We start from the raw sequence: 18,162 nt of genomic DNA on the forward strand, positions 1-18,162 counted from the left end.
GAGTTAGGGCTGCATGGGATTCTGGGTATTTGTTTTGTTGTGTTTATGTTGTGTTGCTGTGCGGATGTTCTCCCAAAATGTGTTTGTCATTCTTGTTTGGTGTGGATTCACAGTGTGGCGCATATTTCTAACAGTGTTAACGTTATTTATACAGGCACCTTCAGTGTAACTTGTATTGCTGTTGGCCAAGTATGAAATGCGTTCACGTGTGTGCGTGCAGAAGCCGCACAGATTATGTGATTGGGCCAGCATTTGCTGGACTGGGTGAAAAGCGGACGTGACGATTTTTGGGAGGGGCACTGAAATTTGGGAGTCTCCCAGGAGGGTTGACAAGTATGAGAATTAGTGGTGAATTAGTGGTACCGCCGCGGAATATAATCGGCGGGCCAGCTCTAGTGTTAATTTCATATCGCCTCAAGGGCCAAGTGAAATTACACGGCGGGCCAAATTTGGCCCGCGGGCCAGAGTTTGACACCCATGCCCTATTAGTTACAATAAATATTGTGTTGTTTAAAAATGAAAAATGTCAAAATGGTCCCCGCATGCATTGATTTTTTTAGTGTGTGGCCCTTACTGGAAAAAGTTTGGACACCCCTGATTAAAACCATCTTTGTAACCTCTTTATTTTTAGTGCTGTAGAGTTTTCTGACTCCAGTAGAGCACAATGTTGCTCATGGAACAATAAAAGTGTTTTCTACTAGTTGATATTAGTCTTATGGCAGATGGCTCCCTTGTATTAGTCGTGTACATGTTGTGCTCATAGGCTCAGGAAGGTTCCAAAACCAACCACTGGTGGAGAGGGGGCTATGCCTCCACCAAATCGAACAGGTCTTGCTCTATTTTCCCTCTCTCCATATTCTGCTTTTTAATATGCTGCATTTTGCCTGTGTAACCACTTTTTTTTGTTCTTATCCTAAACCTAAACTTCATCTTGGATTGGAATTTAGGACCTCCAGCACTCAGAATATTCTTGTCCTGTGAAAAACTGTGCCATTTTTAAAACGTAAGACTTAGCCTTGCAAGTGAGGTGAAAGTGACTTTGAGGCTGTAAATGTGGAAATTGAAGACAGGCAATTTTGACATAAATGGAGTGCTTACCCAAATAAACCAGAAAAAAACGTCCCTGGCCAGCTGGACCAAACGGACAACTGTCCATCGAGTGAGTCACTTTAATATTGATCATGTTACACGCAGCACGTCATGCCTGTTATTACGCTGTCTGGCTAGCTGTGTACAAACAAAACATGAAATACTACTTTACAGATACTGTAATATGATTGTTCATGTTTTTCACTCAGAACAGATCGGTGTCGTATCGCAGTGTTGCGCAATAAAAAAAATTTAAAAAACGCGGTTCGTGTCGAAGGAGAAGCCAGCTTATCTCTCGCTGAGTTAGCTTTTACGTCTAATACCGAAGCACGCCGATGTGTTAGTACACTAGAAAAATAGTCCCTCAGTGTTTGCTCTTACAACAACAATGTTGCTGCAGTTTGGTTATTATACAGGTTAAGGAATGTAAATGAAGTATTGTTGCATTTTAAAATGATTTAGAGGTAGAATTGTTTGCTCACATTAGCTGCATTGCTAGCCATCTAGAACGAGATTATTTTTACATGTTAGAATGCAAAAAAAAAAACCTTTTGTCTTCTCGTCTCTCTTAATGATTGTGAACGACGAGTCATACCAAAGACTATAAAAATGGGAGCCATTACCTCCCTGCTTGGCACTCAGCATCAAGGGTTGGAATTGGGGGTTAAACCACCAAAAATGATTCCCGGGCGCGGCCACCGCTGCTGCTCACTACTCCCCTCACCTCCCAGGGGGTGATCAAGGGTGATGGGTCAAATGCAGAGAATAATTTCGCCACACCTAGTGGGTACTTTAAACTTTTAATAGGCAACGTTCCAAAAAAAAAGTGCAGTTCCCCTTTAAGAGTGGAGGGATGTTGTGTGGTAGATTTGAGGGTATGTTGCAGTTATGAGACACTAGATGGCAGTGTTGTCTACGCTATGGAACATTACGCAGAGAATATTCGTGAAGGGGCCCTGTGATGAGGGCGACTTGTCCAGGGTGTACCCCGCCTAACGCCCGAATGCAGCAGAGATAGGCTCCAAAAACCCCAAAAGGGACAAGCGGTAGAAAATGGATGGATGGAGGGATAGTCGGGAAGGTATTAAAGTTCTTAGACGGACCAAAAAGGAATTTTACTTTTGCAACCTCATTATACTATTGGCTAAGTTTTATATTCATAAATGTAAGTTTCTCAATACCCGACCTGTTTTTTGTGCCTTTAAAAAAGAATTAAACTCTACGTTAAAGCACTCTCTACCCCTAACAACCAAAAAGCTGTGAAAACTATGATGCTGTGTTCCAAATTTAAATTATTTACTGAATTTGTGTGAGCCTATGGCTTTGCACTTTTATATTTATATTTATATATATATATATATATATATATATATATATATATATATATATATATATATATATATATATATATATATATATATATATATGTGTATATGTATATATGTATATATATATATGTGTATATGTATATATATATATATATATATATATATATATATATGTGTATATATATATATATGTGTGTATATATATTATATATGTATATGTATATATATATGTATATGTATATATGTGTATATATACATATGTATATGTATATATATATATATATATGTATAATTTATATATATGTACATACATATATATATGTATATGTATATATATATATACATATATATATGTATACGTATATACTATATATATATATATATATATACATATATATACTGTATATATGTTTTATATATATATATATACATATATATACTGTATATATGTTATATATATATACATATATATACTGTATATATGTTTTATATATATATATATACATATATATACTGTATATATGTTATATATATATATATATATATATATATATATATATATTGTATATATGTTGTGTATATATATATATATATACTGTATATATGTTATATATATATATATATATATATATATATATATATATATATATATATATATATATATATATTGCATTCTATTTTAGTTATTTTATTGAGTTTGCAACCCCCTGGCGCTGATTTGTACTGTTTTTGTACTTATTTTGATTATTATTATTCATCGATTGTTTGTAAATGTTGCAGTTTATAAATAAGGGTTCATAAAATAAAATAAAAAAATAAAAAATGTATTATACGGACGCACTGGAACTGTCAGGTTGCTGGTTTCTCTCGCGAGATCTGACAAAACTGCGCGTGAACAAAACAGGACGAGGAAGAACCAAAATGGCGTTTAGTGGAGAAGACGTTTTTGTGGTTATTATAGTACTGTGTTCTCCTTAATTAGTGGGTACGTGTACTCTTTTATGTCGTTTAATAGAGTTAACATATTTAATAGTTGTTTGTATTCGGATACATTAGTCTGAGCGCACGCTTCTCCTCCTAGCTTAGCTTGCTAGTTAGCTTAGCGTGTTAGCCGCTAACAAAGAGAGGCGGAAGTGATGAAAACACATCGCTAAGCAGAGATCAAGTGTGAGTGTAAAGTGTTGTGATTGTGTGAAAATGTGCGAAAGAACGACAGCAGAGTACGAGGAGGAACTTTGTCCAACAAAAGAGGAGAAGGAGCGACAACATCAACTACTGGACGCTGTTTTCAAGAAACATCAAGTTGTGTTACACAGAACAGGTTTGTTTACTTCTTACTCTCACATCTTTACTAACGTCATATTTATTTATTAACACTATTCTTAAATAGATTGTCTATAGGAAGGCGAATTGCCTTTTGGGGACGAAAACGAGACAGTTTGAGACGCACAATATTTATGAGGTTGATGTTCCTCTCAGTGTGTAACAATGTGTATCAACATGTTTACACAAAACTCACACAGTCACCAAATATATTCTATTTAATAATCAATATATAGTGTCATGGCTAATTTCACTTCCTGATTCTGACCTACATGCATCAATAAGTTTTTTAACATTTATTGTCAATCATCTTTCAATAAGCAAAGTAGTCAACAGTTGATTTATGAAAAGAACATAAAGGTGACTGACTTTCCTTCAGCGTGTTGTAGATCAGAGGTTCTTAACTTTTTTTTACTTTAAGGCCCAACTTTTCCACTACCTACTCAGTGGCCTAGTGGTTAGAGTGTCCGCCCTGAGATCGGTAGGTTGTGAGTTCAAACCCCGGCCGAGTCATACCAAAGACTATAAAAATGGGACCCATTACCTCCCTGCTTGGCACTCAGCATCAAGGGTTGGAATTGGGGGTTAAATCACCAAAAATGATTCCCGGGTGCGGCCACCGCTGCTGCTCACTGCTCCCCTCACCTCCCAGGGGGTGATCAAGGGTGATGGGTCAAATGCAGAGAATAATTTCGCCACACCTAGTGTGTGTGTGACAATCATTGGTACTTTAACTTTTAACTTTAACTTTACAGAGGGGCCCACTCAGATATCAACACTGAATTAGTGATCTAACTCTTTAAAAAAAATCGTATTCAGTAATTATATCTAACCTACTTACGGTTTAACAGGATAACCCTTGTCGAATGAAACCATGTGTTAATCACATCAAGGCTTAGGTCAGGCTGATTAGAAGAAGAAAAAAATATACTAATCACATATACTCACACTATTCTCACATGTATGCACCCTCCTGGCATTCTCTCCATGAGCTTAAAGAGGTAGTCACCTGAAATGGTTTTCACTTCACAGGTGTGCTTGTAGCTCATCGAGAGAATGCCAAGAGTGTGCAAAGCCGTAATTAGAGCAAATAGTGGCTATTTTGAAGAAACTAGCATATAAAACATGTTTTCAGTTATTTCCCCTTTTTTGTTGTTAAGTACATAACTCCACATGTGTTCATTCATAGTTTTGATGCCTTCAGTGACAATCTACAATGTAAATAGTCATGAAAATGAAAAAAACAACTATTGAATGAGAAGGTGTTTTCAAACTTTTGGCCTGTACTGTACGTTCTACGTATTCCCATCACACTCTACAAAAATGTTTATTTAATGGACTACATGATATTTACCATGTCTGATAGTGATGGGTTGATGAGGCGTCATGAAGCGTTTCGACACATTGAAAAACTGTATTGATACTGTGTCGAAACTGTGTCACTAAATACTGACATCTGCTGGACATTAAAAATCCCTACAGGCAACCTATGGACCGACTCAACTGACACTGTTTTTATGACCTAGTATATACAATAATATAAACCAAGTCATTGTATTTCATTTAGGATTATTTCATAACTTCATTTAAATAAAAATATATTTTTTATCTTTTTTAGATACAGTCAATAAATAATGTGAACATGTATCATAACATGGAAATCTAAGAGAACGTGTTGTGAATGAGGATGCTTGTGGACCTGGAAATTATTTTATTTTTTTTTACACATTTTTATTTAAAAAAACAGTTTTTCCAATGTATTCAATTTTAGACGCTTTCTCTTCTTAGTTATTATTTCTCCGGCTGTAGAAAAGAGCCGCTCACAGGGCACAGAGGAGGAGGGAGTGCAACACAGTTCGCGTATCGGTCATGTGACCAAAACAGCTCATGATCGGTCACGTGACTTTCTAAAAGCGGTACGCGCACCGACACAGGGTTTTGCTCTATGAGCTCGACGCATGCGCCGATGCATCGGTGTTGCCGGACCCATCACTAATGTCTGAGTTAAAATGGGCTGGTTTTGTTTTTGTCCTTCAGACCCCCAGCAGCTGACTGGACGTCCGGAACGTCCCACTCAGCCGCTGGGGAGAAGCTGCACTTTGAGGCAGGAGGATCCACAGCGCCCCCATTTTAAAGAGGAAGACGAGGAACCAACCGCACTTATCAAGGAGGAACAGGAGGAGCCACAGTCCCCCCACATTAAAGAGGAAGAGGAGGAAGTGTGGATCACTCAGGGTGGAGAGTGTCTTCTAGGGCAGGAGGAGGCTGATCTCAGCAAGTTTCCACTGACTGTTGTCTCTGTGAAGACTGAAGACCATGAAGACAAACCACCTGAGTCCTCACAGCTTCATCACAGTCCAAGTAAGCACAACATCCACATATCATCTAATACAGTGGTCCCCAACCACCGGGCCGCGGCCCAGTACCGGTCCGTGGATCGATTGGTACCGAGCCGCACAAGAAATTTAAAAAATAAATAAAAACATTTATTTATTTATTTTTTTTTTTAAATGTAATCAATATAAAAAACACAAGATACACTTACAATTAGTGCACCAACCCAAACACTCCCCCCCCGGTCCAAGGGACAAATTTTCAAGCGGTCCGCAGTTACAAAAAGGTTGGGGACCACTGATCTAATACATCCAGGGTGGAGATATACTTGATTGCTGGGTTATTAGTCAGGCTGGGCAGTATACCGGTATTAGAATTGAATAGAAAGTACTTTATTGATCCCTGGGGGAAATTCAGCACCACAGTTCGCTCACAATAGACAAGAATAATAATAAATAATATAATATATATAATATATTATATATATAATATATAAATAATATAAATATATTCTACATATACTCTACATTTAAAGGTCTACTGAAACCCACTACTACCGACCACGCAGTCTGATAGTTTATATATCAATGATGAAATCTTAACATTGCAACACATGCCAATACAGCCGGGTTAGCTTACTAAAGTGCAATTTTAAATTTCGCGCAAAATATCCTGCTGAAAACGTCTCGGTATGATGACGTCAACGCGTGACGTCACAGATTGTAGAGGACATTTTGGGACAGCATGGTGGCCAGCTATTAAGTCGTCTGTTTTCATCGCAAAATTCCACAGTATTCTGGACGTCTGTGTTGGTGAATCTTTTGTAATTTGTTCAATGAACAATAGAGACAGCAAAGAAGAAAGCTGTAGGTGGGAAGCGGTGTATTGCGGCAGGTGTTGTGCCGGATAACGCACCCCCGCCGTAGAATGCACCCCCTGACTGTTGTGCCGGATAACACAGCCGGTGTTTCATTGTTTACATTCCCGGAAGATGACAGTCAAGCTTTACCATTGGCCTGTGGAGAACTGGGACAACAGAGACTCTTACCAGGAGGACTTTGAGTTGGATACGCAGACACAGTACTGTGAGTACGCTTCCAAACATTTGTTCGCTTGCCCGTACGTGCGTGCCGCTATATGTGCATGTCACGTACGTAACTTTGGGGAATTTGGGGAAATATATGTGCTGTATGAACTTTGGGGAGGTGAACGGTACTTTGGGCTGTGGGATTGAGTGTGTTGTGCAGGTGTTTGAGTTGTATTGGCGGGTTATATGGACGGGAGGGGGGAGGTGTTTGTTATGCGGGATTAATTTGTGGCATATTAAATATAAGCCTGGTTGTGTTGTGGCTAATAGAGTATATATATGTCTTGTGTTTGTCCTCTTGTTGATACTTTACTATTCTTATGTTATTTTCAAGGATTTTAAATATTTTAAATATATAAATGTATATATATATATATATATATATATATATATATATATATATATATATATATATATATATATATATATATATGCAACTTTAACATTTCCAGAAAAGGACGTTTTGACAACTTGACACGCACATTTGGGTTGGACTTTGTCTAAATTCACTTTCTGGGAAAAAAAATATCGTGATACATATCGTATATCAATATTCAGCCGAAATATATAAAGATATGATTTTTGGTCCGTATTGCTCTTTGTTCCGTATTGCTCAGCCCTAGTTGTGACCTGTCGGCCTCTCCCCCCTTACCTGACGTGGTCAAATGAAGGTAGACAGGGTTTCCCCCTACCTGTAATTGATTGAATAGTTTGTGGTCGGAGGACATCCTTGGCCTGTTGCTTCCTAGAGTTAATCAACACAAGTCTTGGTTAAAAAAAAGAGCCTTCAGATTTGCTGCTCCGTGGTCCTGGACTGAAATACAAAAGAGTCTGAGGCTACCCGAACTGATCACTTTGGGAGAATTTCAGTCCATTTTGAATGATCGGGAAACGGTTTCTATTGGGCCCTGTACTTGTTTTTAAAGGGGAACATTATCACAATTTCAGAAGGGTTAAAACCATTAAAAATCAGTTCCCAGTGGCTTATTTTATTTTTCGAAGTTTTTTTATTTTATTTTACCCATCACGCAATATCCCTAAAAAAAGCTTCAAAGTGCCTGATTTTAACCATCGTTATATACACCCGTCCATTTTCCTGTGACGTCACATAGTGATGCCAACACAAACAAACATGGTGCATAGAACAGCAAGCTATAGCGACATTAGCTCGGATTCAGACTCGGATTTCAGCGGCTTAAGCGATTCAACAGATTACGCATGTATTGAAACGGATGGTTGTAGTGTGGAGGCAGGTAGCGAAAACGAAATTGAAGAAGAAACTGAAGCTATTGAGCCATATCGGTTTGAACCGTATGCAAGCGAAACCGCCGAAAACGACACGACAGCCAGCGACACGGGAGAAAGCGAGGACGAATTCGGCGATCGCCTTCTAACCAACGATTGGTATGTGTTTGTTTGGCATTAAAGGAAACTAACAACTATGAACTAGGTTTACAGCATATGAAATACATTTGGCAACAACATGCACTTTGAGAGTGCAGACAGCCCTATTTTCATCAATTAATATATTCTGTAGACATACCCTCTTGTCAGCAGGCCAGGGAAGCTAGGGTCGATATTCTTCTCTTGATCATCTTCGGGACGGTGTGAGCCAAGACATCCAGGGGGGTTTAGCTCGCTCGTCTGCGGGAACAAACTGCCGCCATTGCTTGCCGTGCTACCGAGGTCCTTTGTCCCTGAATTGCTCACACACTCCGGCAGATTCAATGGGGGTCTGGCGGCAGATTTCTTTGACTTTATCGTTGGAAATGCATCTGCTTTGAGTGTCGCAGGATATCCACACATTCTTGCCATCTCTGTCGTAGCATAGCTTTCGTCGGTAAAGTGTGCGGAACAAACGTCCAATTTCTTGCCACTTTCGCATCTTTGGGCCACTGGTGCAACTTGAATCCGTCCCTGTTGGTGTTGTTACAACCTCCGACAACACACCGACGAGGCATGATGTCTCCAAGGTACGGAAAACAGTCGAAAAAAACGGAAAATAACAGAGCTGATTTGACTCGGTGTTTGAGAAAATGGCGGATTGCTTCCCGATGTGACGTCACAACGTGACGTCATCGCTCCGAGAGCGAATATTAGAAAGGCGTTTAATTCGCTAAAATTCACCCATTTAGAGTTCGGAAATCGGTTAAAAAAATATATGGTCTTTTTTCTGCAACATCAAGGTATATATTGACGCTTACATAGGTCTGGTGATAATGTTCCCCTTTAAATTGGTTTTACTGAAACACTTTCTAACTATATATAGTGTGTGATTGCCCCTGTTTTTGTTGTTGTCGATATGATGATCTGTTGCCCGGATCATGTTTGGTTTTAGTTTAAGACTCCCTTAGTTCTGTTTCAGCACCCCTGGGTTTGTGTTTCTTGGTTGTCATGGGTGCTGATTATTTTCACCTGCCTCTGAATAGTGTTCGGGACGCTCAACTGCTCCCGGGCACTAATCAGAAAGCTATTTATTCCTGCCTGTCTTGTTTGCTGTAAGCAACAAGTTAGGTTTGTGTATATCTTGCTTCTGGTGCCTTTTCCTGATTATCTTTTCGTTCCTGTGCTAAGTTTCACCTTAGCTCCCCATGCTATCGGCACGCTTGTTTGTATTCTTGTATTTTTTTATTGATTTATGAGAATGAATCATCGTCTTACCTGCACTTTGCCTCCGGAGTTCCTGCTGCATCTTAGGAGAACGATCCGTGCAGTAAAATGCGACCCAAGCGTAATTGTTAAATGTATTCATGACACCTGTTTTTACTGCCCTCCTGGCCATGTCACTTTTGCAAAATAGATTTTAATCTACCGTAAATTAGTTTTTTACCTGATAAAATAATGAATGGAATTTACAGATCTATCTTCTAGACATTATTTTTGCTGCCTTTGAAAACAAGACATTTTGAGAGGCAGAGTTGTTAGATGCAAACGACCTTTGTCCTCATCCTTGCAGCCATGTTTTTGTATTTATTTATTTTTTTAACTTTACTTGCTTTTATTTGGCACCATCGGCCCTTATGGACACCAGTGACTTTTACCAGAACACAACATCCTGGATCAGACTTGGGCTAAATACGGCCCGCGGGCCACATGCGGCCCATTAAGATTTTCAATCCGGCCCGCCGGACGTTCTACATAACTATTTTAGACCTTTAACATCAAAACTGTAGCCGCCATTATGACGTGCAGTGCTGTTTTTAAATGACCGTAGGTCTTGAACTATAGAAAGTATTTCAATGGGTGAAATCTGCGCTTTGGCGTGTTGTACAAGTTATTACGGTAATCTACGTCACAGCAGCTCAGACCAGGAACAAAGCAGAGTGGGCGGGGTTTGTTTTCAGAGCAGCCAACCCCAAACGCATGTGTCAGGAACAGATGCGGAAGCAGATTTTTACAACAAAGTTCTGCGTAAAAGCGATGATATATCATATTGTAGGTGTTTATTACCTTTTGCTTTCGTATTTTGCTGTTTGTTTTGTTTTGCTTGATTGTAAAAGATGTCTATGGAGGAGCTGCTCTGAGATGTAAAAGAGGAGCGACGTTCATATGTTGTTAATATTCAGTGTTTTATTGTTCATAGTTAATATTGTAAATCCCACTTTCTTTATTTTAAATGTACATTTCGGATGTGCCATTCAGTAAAAAAAATGTAAAATTTAATTCCATTTTTTTGAGGTGATCTGTCATAAGTTTTTTAGAATTATATCGGACATTGTGACTTTTGGTATTAGTGTTCCCGAAAAAAAGGGACCCAAACACACAAAATCAACTTTTGCCTTGAAAATCAACTTTTACTTTGAAAATCCGTTTTTGCCTTGAAAATCAACTTTTACCTTGAAAATCAGTTTTTGCCTTGAAAATCAACTTTTACCTTGAAAATCAGTTTTTGCCTTGAAAATCAGTTTTTACCTTTAAAATCAGTTTTTGCCTTTTAAATCAACTTTTACCTTGAAAATCAGTTTTTGCCTTGAAAATCAACTTTTAACTTGACAATCAACCTTTACCTTGAAAATCAGTTTTTACCTTGAAAATCAGTTTTGCCTTGAAAATCCGTTTTTGCCTTAAAAATCAACTTTTACCTTGAAAGTCTGTTTTTGCCTTAAATCAACTTTTGCCTTGAAAATAAACTTTTACCTTGAAAATCAACTTTTACTTTTACGGCGTGGCGAAGTTGGTAGAGTGGCCGTGCCAGCAATCGGAGGGTTGCTGGTTACTGGGGTTCAATCCCCACCTTCTACCATCCTAGTCACGTCCGTTGTGTCCTTGGGCAAGACACTTCACCCCTTGCTCCTGATGGCTGCTGGTTAGCGCCTTGCATGGCAGCTCCCGCCATCAGTGTGTGAGTGTGTGTGTGAATGGGTGAATGTGGAAAAATCAGTTTTTACCCTGAAAATCAGTTTTTGCCTTGAAAATCAGTTTTTACCTTTAAAATCAGTTTTTGCCTTGAAAATTAGTTTTTGCCTTGAAAATCAACTTTTACCTTGACAATCAGTTTTTGCCTTGAAAATCAACGACAATCAACTTTTACCTTGAAAATCAGTTTTTGCCTTGAAAATCAACTTTTACCTTGACAATCAGTTTTTGCCTTGAAAATCAACAACAATCAACTTTTACCTTGAAAATCAGTTTTTGCCTTGAAAATCAACTTTTACCTTGACAATCAGTTTTTGCCTTGAAAATCAACTTTTACCTTGACAATCAGTTTTTGCCTTGAAAATCAACGCCAATCAACTTTTACCTTGAAAATCAGTTTTTGCCTTGAAAATCAGTTTTTGCCTTGAAAATCAGTTTTTGCCTTGAAAATCAACTTTTACCTTGAAAATCAGTTATTGCCTTGAAAATCAACTTTTACCTTGAAAATCAACTTTTACCTTGAAAATCAGTTTTTGCCTTGAAAATCAGTTTTTGCCTTGAAAATCAACTTTCACCTTGAAAATCCGTTTTTGCCTTGAAAATCAACTTTTACATTGAAAATAATTTTTTGCCTTGAAAATCAGTTTTTGCCTTGAAAATCAACTTTTACCTTGAAAATCAACTTTTACCTTGAAAATCAGTTTTTGCCTTGAAAATCAACTTTTACCGTATTTTCCGCACCATAAGCCGCCCTGGGTTATAAGCCGCGCCTTCAATGAACGGCATATTTCAAAACTTTGTCCACCTATAAGCCGCCCCGTGTTATAAGCCGCATCTAACTGCGCTAAAGGGAATGTCAAAAAAACAGTCAGATAGGTCAGTCAAACTTTAATAATATATTAAAAACCAGCCTTCTAACAACTCTGTTCACTCCCAAAATGTACGGTAATGTGCAAATGTGCAATCACAAACATAGTAAAATTCAAAATAGTGCAGAGCAATAACATCAATAACTTAATGTTGCTCGAACGTTAATGTCACAACACACAAAATAAACATAACGCTCACTTTCTGAAGTTATTCTTCATTCATAAATCCCTCGAATTCTTCTCCTTCGGTGTCCGAATTAAAAAGTTGGGCGAATACGGGATCCAAAATGGCCGGCTCCGTCTCGTCGAAGTCATTGCCTTCCGGAAAGCTCGGACCACAGTTGTGACCGAAATATCCGCCCAGGCATTTATGATCCACTGGCAGATGTTGGCGTATGTCGTCCGGCGCTGTCTCCCTGTCTTAGTGAAGGTGTGTTCGCCTTCGGTCATCCATTGTTCCCACGCCGTTCGCAGTCGTGCTTTAAATGCCCTGTTGACACCAATATCGAGCGGTTGGAGTTCTTTGGTTAATCCACCCGGAATGACGGCGAGTGTTGTATTTGTGTGCTTCACTTGTTTTTTGACACCATCTGTGATGTGGGCGCGCATGGAGTCGTATATCAACATGGAACACACAAAGGAAATGAAACGTAATACCCGCGCGCTTCTTCTTCTACGGGGGCGGGTGGTTGCTTACCGTAGAAGAAGAAGCGCTTCCTCTTCTACGGGGGCGGGTGCTTACCTTGGCAGTTGCTTACCATAGAAGAAGAAGCGCTTCCTCTTCTACGGGGAAAAAAGATGGCGGCTGTTTACCGTAGTTGCGAGACCGAAACTTTATGAAAATAAATATTTATATTATTCCATATATAAGGCGCACCGGGTTATAAGCCGCACTGTCAGCTTTTGTGAAAATTTGTGGTTTTTAGGTGCGGCTTATAGTGCGGAAAATACGGTACCTTGAAAATCAGTGTTTGCCTTAAAAACAATTTTTTGCATTGAAAATCAGTTTTTACCTTGAAAATCAATGTTGCCTTGAAAATCAGTTTTTGCCTTGAAAATCAGTGTTTGCCTTGAAAATCAACTTTTACCTTGAAAATCAGTTTTTACCTTGAAGATAATTTTTTGCCGTGAAAATCAACTTTTACCTTGAAAATAAATTTTTGCCTTGAAAATCAACTTTTACATTGAAAATCAGTGTTTGCCTTGAAAATCAGTTTTTGCCTTGAAAATCAACTTTTACATTGAAAATCCGTTCTTGCCTTGAAAATCCGTTTTTGCCTTGAAAATCCGTTTTTGCCTTGAAAATCAGTTTTTGCCTTGAAAATCAACTTTTACCTTGAAAATCAGTTTTTACCTTGAAAATTTATTTTTTGCCGTTAAAATCAACTTTTACCTTGAAAATAAATTTTTGCCTTAAAAATCAACTTTTACCTTGAAAATAAATTTTTGCCTTGAAAATCAGTTTTTACCTTGGAAATCAGTTTTTGCCTTGAAAATCAACTTTTACCTTGAAAATCAGTTTTTGCCTTAAAAATCAACTTTTACCTTGAAAATAAATTTTTGCCTTGAAAATCAGTTTTTACCTTGGAAATCAGTTTTTGCCTTGAAAATCAACTTTTACCTTGAAAATCAGTTTTTGCCTTGAAAATCAACTTTTACCTTGAAAATCAGTTTTTGCCTTGAAAATCAACTTTAACTTGAAAATCTGTTTTTGCCTTGAAAATCAGTTTTTACCTTGAAAATCAACTGTACAGCAGATTTTTACAGCTAAATGTGTATATATCATTTATACACACATACACATTGCCCCCCCAGACAAATTTTTTCTCTCAATGTGGCCCCCTAGTCCAAATATTTGCCCAGCTCTGTCCGAGATGGTGTAGCAAGACCAGCGGGCTCCCCTTGTTATCGGCACAAAGAGGAGAAGATGCGGGCGAAGATATTGAACTGTGCACATTAATCCTACAAGCTGGGCAAGCTTAGAACAGAGTGATCGTTCAATACTCAGGGTGTGATTAATCTTCACTCATATATGACATGTCTGAGTTCAAATGTATTTGTTTTGTTTGTGTTCCGCAGAATTCCTGCAGCTGTTTGGTCGTCAAGAAGAGCCGTTTCCCAAGTCACTGGAGGGGAGCTCCACTTTGAAGCAGGAGGAGCCACAACCCCCCCACCTTAAAGAGGAAGAGGAGGAAGTGTGGAACACTCGGGAGGGAGATTGTCTTCTAGGGCAGGAAGAGGCTGATCTCACCAAGTTTCCACTGACTATTATTTCTGTGAAGACTGAAGACCATGAAGACAAACCACCTGAGTCCTCACAGCTTCATCACAGTCCAAGTGAGGAGAACAGAGCCGTGGAACCTTCAAGAAGCAGCTCATCACAACACATGACAACAGAAGCTGATGGAGACCACTGTGGAGGATCACAAGCAGACAAGCTCTTAGCTCCACTATCAGATAGTGAGGACACAACGTCACCCGTTAATGTACATATAGAATCACACTCCGGAGAAAAACCTTTTAATTGTTCAGCGTGTGATAAAAGATTCTCCAACAAAAGTAATATGCAGAAACACATGAGGACACACAAAGGAGAAACTCCCTACAATTGTTCCGTGTGTGCGAAAGGCTTTGTTATAAACGCTGACTTGACTCGACACATGCGGACGCACACCGGAGAAAAACCTTTTATTTGCTCAAACTGCGGCAAAAGGTTTTCCCAAAGTGGAACATTGCTGTCACACATGAGAACACACACGGGAGAAAAACCCTTCATTTGCTCAAACTGTGGCAAACGTTTTTCTCAAAGCGGAACATTGCTGTCACACATGAAAACACACACTGGAGAAAAGATTTTCAGTTGTTCAGTTTGTGATAAAAGATTCTCTGACAAACGCAATATGCAAACACACATGCGGACGCACACGGGAGAAAAACCTTTCAGTTGTTCTGTGTGCGCGAAAGGCTTTGTGGTAAACTCTAAGTTGACTCTGCACATGCGGACTCACACGGGAGAAAAACCTTTCAATTGCTCAAACTGCGGCAAAACGTTCTCTCAACGGGGAACTATGCTGTCACACATGAGAACACACACAGGGGAAAAGCTTTTCAGTTGTTCAGTGTGCAGTAAAAGATTCTCTAACAAACGCAACATGCAAACACATATTAGATCGCACACGGGGGAAAAACCTTTCAGTTGTTCAGTGTGTGGCAAAAGGTTCTCAAACAAAAATGATATGCAAACACACATGAGAACACACACAGGAGACGCTCCCTATAGTTGTTCTGTTTGTGCAAAAGGTTTTGTTAGAACCTGTGATTTGAATCGACACGTGCGGACACACACGGGAGAAAAGCCTTTCAATTGCTCGGACTGTGGGAAAAAGTTCTCTCAAAGGGGAACAATGCGGTCACACATGAGAACGCACACGGGAGAAAAACCTTTCAGTTGTTCAGTGTGCGACGAAAGATTCTCGAACAAAAGTAATATGCAAAGACACATGAGAACACACAATGGCGGATAATAGTTTTCGAAGTCCTCCTTGGATGAACTCCTAAAGGTCTACTGCACGGCTTTTTCTTAAGTCCGGACTTTACCCCGATGCATGTTAGTCTGGACCCAGTTTGGACCCAGCCAGCCCACCTTATTTCCTTTAGGTACAGGTGGGAGAAGAAATCATTAGATGGATTTTAATGTTGAATACAGTGATTTTAGTTTTAATTCACAGCGATCCATTAAAGGGGAACATTATCACCAGACCTATGTAAGCGTCAATATATACCTTGATGTTGCAGAAAAAAGACCATATATTTTTTTAACCGATTTCCGAACTCTAAATGGGTGAATTTTGGTGAATTAAACGCCTTTCTAATATTCGCTCTCGGAGAAGCAATCTGCCATTTTCTCAAACACCGAGTCAAAACAGCTGTTATTTTCCGTTTTTTCGACTGTTTTCCGTACCTTGGAGACATCATGCCTCGTCGGTGTGTTGTCGGAGGGTGTAACAACACGAACAGGGACGGATTCAAGTTGCACCAGTGGCCCAAAGATGCGAAAGTGGCAAGAAATTGGACGTTTGTTCCGCACACTTTACCGACGAAAGCTATGCTACGACAGAGATGGCAAGAATGTGTGGATATCCTGCGACACTCAAAGCAGATGCATTTCCAACGATAAAGTCAAAGAAATCTGCCGCCAGACCCCCATTGAATCTGCCGGAGTGTGTGAGCAATTCAGGGACAAAGGACCTCGGTAGCACGGCAAGAAATGGCGGCAGTTTGTTCCCGTAGACGAGCGAGCTAAACCCCCTGGATGTCTTGGCTCACACCGTCCCGAAGATGATCAAGAGAAGAATATCGACCCTAGCTTCCCTGGCCTGCTGACATGAGGGTATGTCTACAGAATATATCAATTGATGAAAATTGGTCTGTCTGCACTCTCAAAGTGCATGATGTTGCCAAATGTATTTCATATGCTGTAAACCTAGTTCATAGTTGTTAGTTTCCTTTAATGCCAAACAAACACATACCAATCGTTGGTTAGAAGGCGATCGCCGAATTCGTCCTCGCTTTCTCCCGTGTCGCTGGCTGTCGTGTCGTTTTCGTCGGTTTCGCTTGCATACGGTTCAAACCGATATGGCTCAATAGCTTCAGTTTCTTCTTCAATTTGGTTTTCGCTACCTGCCTCCACACTACAACCATCCGTTTCAATACATGCGTAATCTGTTGAATCGCTTAAGCCGCTGAAATCCGAGTCTGAATCCGAGCTAATGTCGCTATAGCTTCCTGTTCTTTCCGCCATGTTTGTTTGTGTTGGCTTCACTATGTGACGTCACAGGAAAATGGACGGGTGTTTATAACGATGGTTAAAATCAGGCACTTTGAACCTTTTTTTAGGGATTTTGCGTGATGGGTAAAATTTTGAAAAAAACTTCGAAAAATAAAATAAGCCACTGGGAACTGATTTTTAATGGTTTTAAGCATTCTGAAATTGTGATAATGTTCCCCTTTAAAGATAACATAAATATTGTAATGGGTTTGCGCCTTTACTTGTTATATTGCATGCTGGAAATGTTTGGTGCATTTACTGTCAGAGCACTTCATACAAAAAATAAAATCCCTGTGCAATAAAAAGGGGAAACGAGATTATTCTGGAAAGGATGCACACGACGAAGGTGAAGACGAGGTCAAAAAACACAAAATAAAAGGCATCAACAGACGCTCCCTTTCCATCTCCCCTATCTCTCCCGCTTGCTTCTTTGTTTTGTCTTAACTTTCTCCTTACCTCTTTTGCATTGCTCTTTCAAATCTAAACAATTAAATTGATCAACTGGCCTCTTAACGAAATTTACAAGATCTCGGGTTCGGGGGTCGAAGGGACCTGCCTCCTCCAGACCGAAAAGCTGTTGCTGGACACACGATGGATTCTTGGGAGATGAGGAGTGTCGCTTTCCTGGCGACCTTTTCTGTCAAGGCTGTTGAAGATATCTACCTATTTGTCGCCATGACAACAGGAGGAAGTGTTGCTAAGGTGTGTCGACAAATTGGAAGACACTGGCAGCAGTTCGTAGTACCCCGAAGCTGCCATAAATGATTGGAAGATGCGGGCAGAACTCCGATTTTGGACTAAATCGGAAACTTGACAACATCTTGGAGACGCCTTGTGCTCTGCATGGCGAAGTATGATGAATTTGAAAACCGGACATAGACAATTTTAGTGTAACGTTTAACGTGTTTTATAGGAATTCTCAAAAACAAACATTCTAATCTGGATAGT

General features: G+C 39.4%; 1 protein-coding gene across 1 annotated transcript in view; it reads left to right on the plus strand.

The window, feature by feature from the left end:
• LOC133623526 (uncharacterized) overlaps nucleotides 1-16,429 on the plus strand; it is a 92,648-nt gene extending 76,219 nt beyond the window's left edge. The window contains exons 4-6 of the mRNA XM_072916119.1: nucleotides 3,561-3,738; nucleotides 5,778-6,101; nucleotides 14,466-16,429. Coding sequence (XP_072772220.1) covers nucleotides 3,561-3,738; nucleotides 5,778-6,101; nucleotides 14,466-15,910 — 1,947 coding nt within the window. The 3' untranslated portion in view covers nucleotides 15,911-16,429. The remainder of the gene's footprint in view (nucleotides 1-3,560; nucleotides 3,739-5,777; nucleotides 6,102-14,465) is intronic.
• The last annotated feature ends 1,733 nt before the right edge of the window (nucleotides 16,430-18,162 follow it).

The sequence above is a fragment of the Nerophis lumbriciformis genome, linkage group LG26 (genome assembly GCF_033978685.3).
Source record: "Nerophis lumbriciformis linkage group LG26, RoL_Nlum_v2.1, whole genome shotgun sequence".
Classification (NCBI taxonomy): Eukaryota; Metazoa; Chordata; class Actinopteri; order Syngnathiformes; family Syngnathidae; genus Nerophis; species Nerophis lumbriciformis.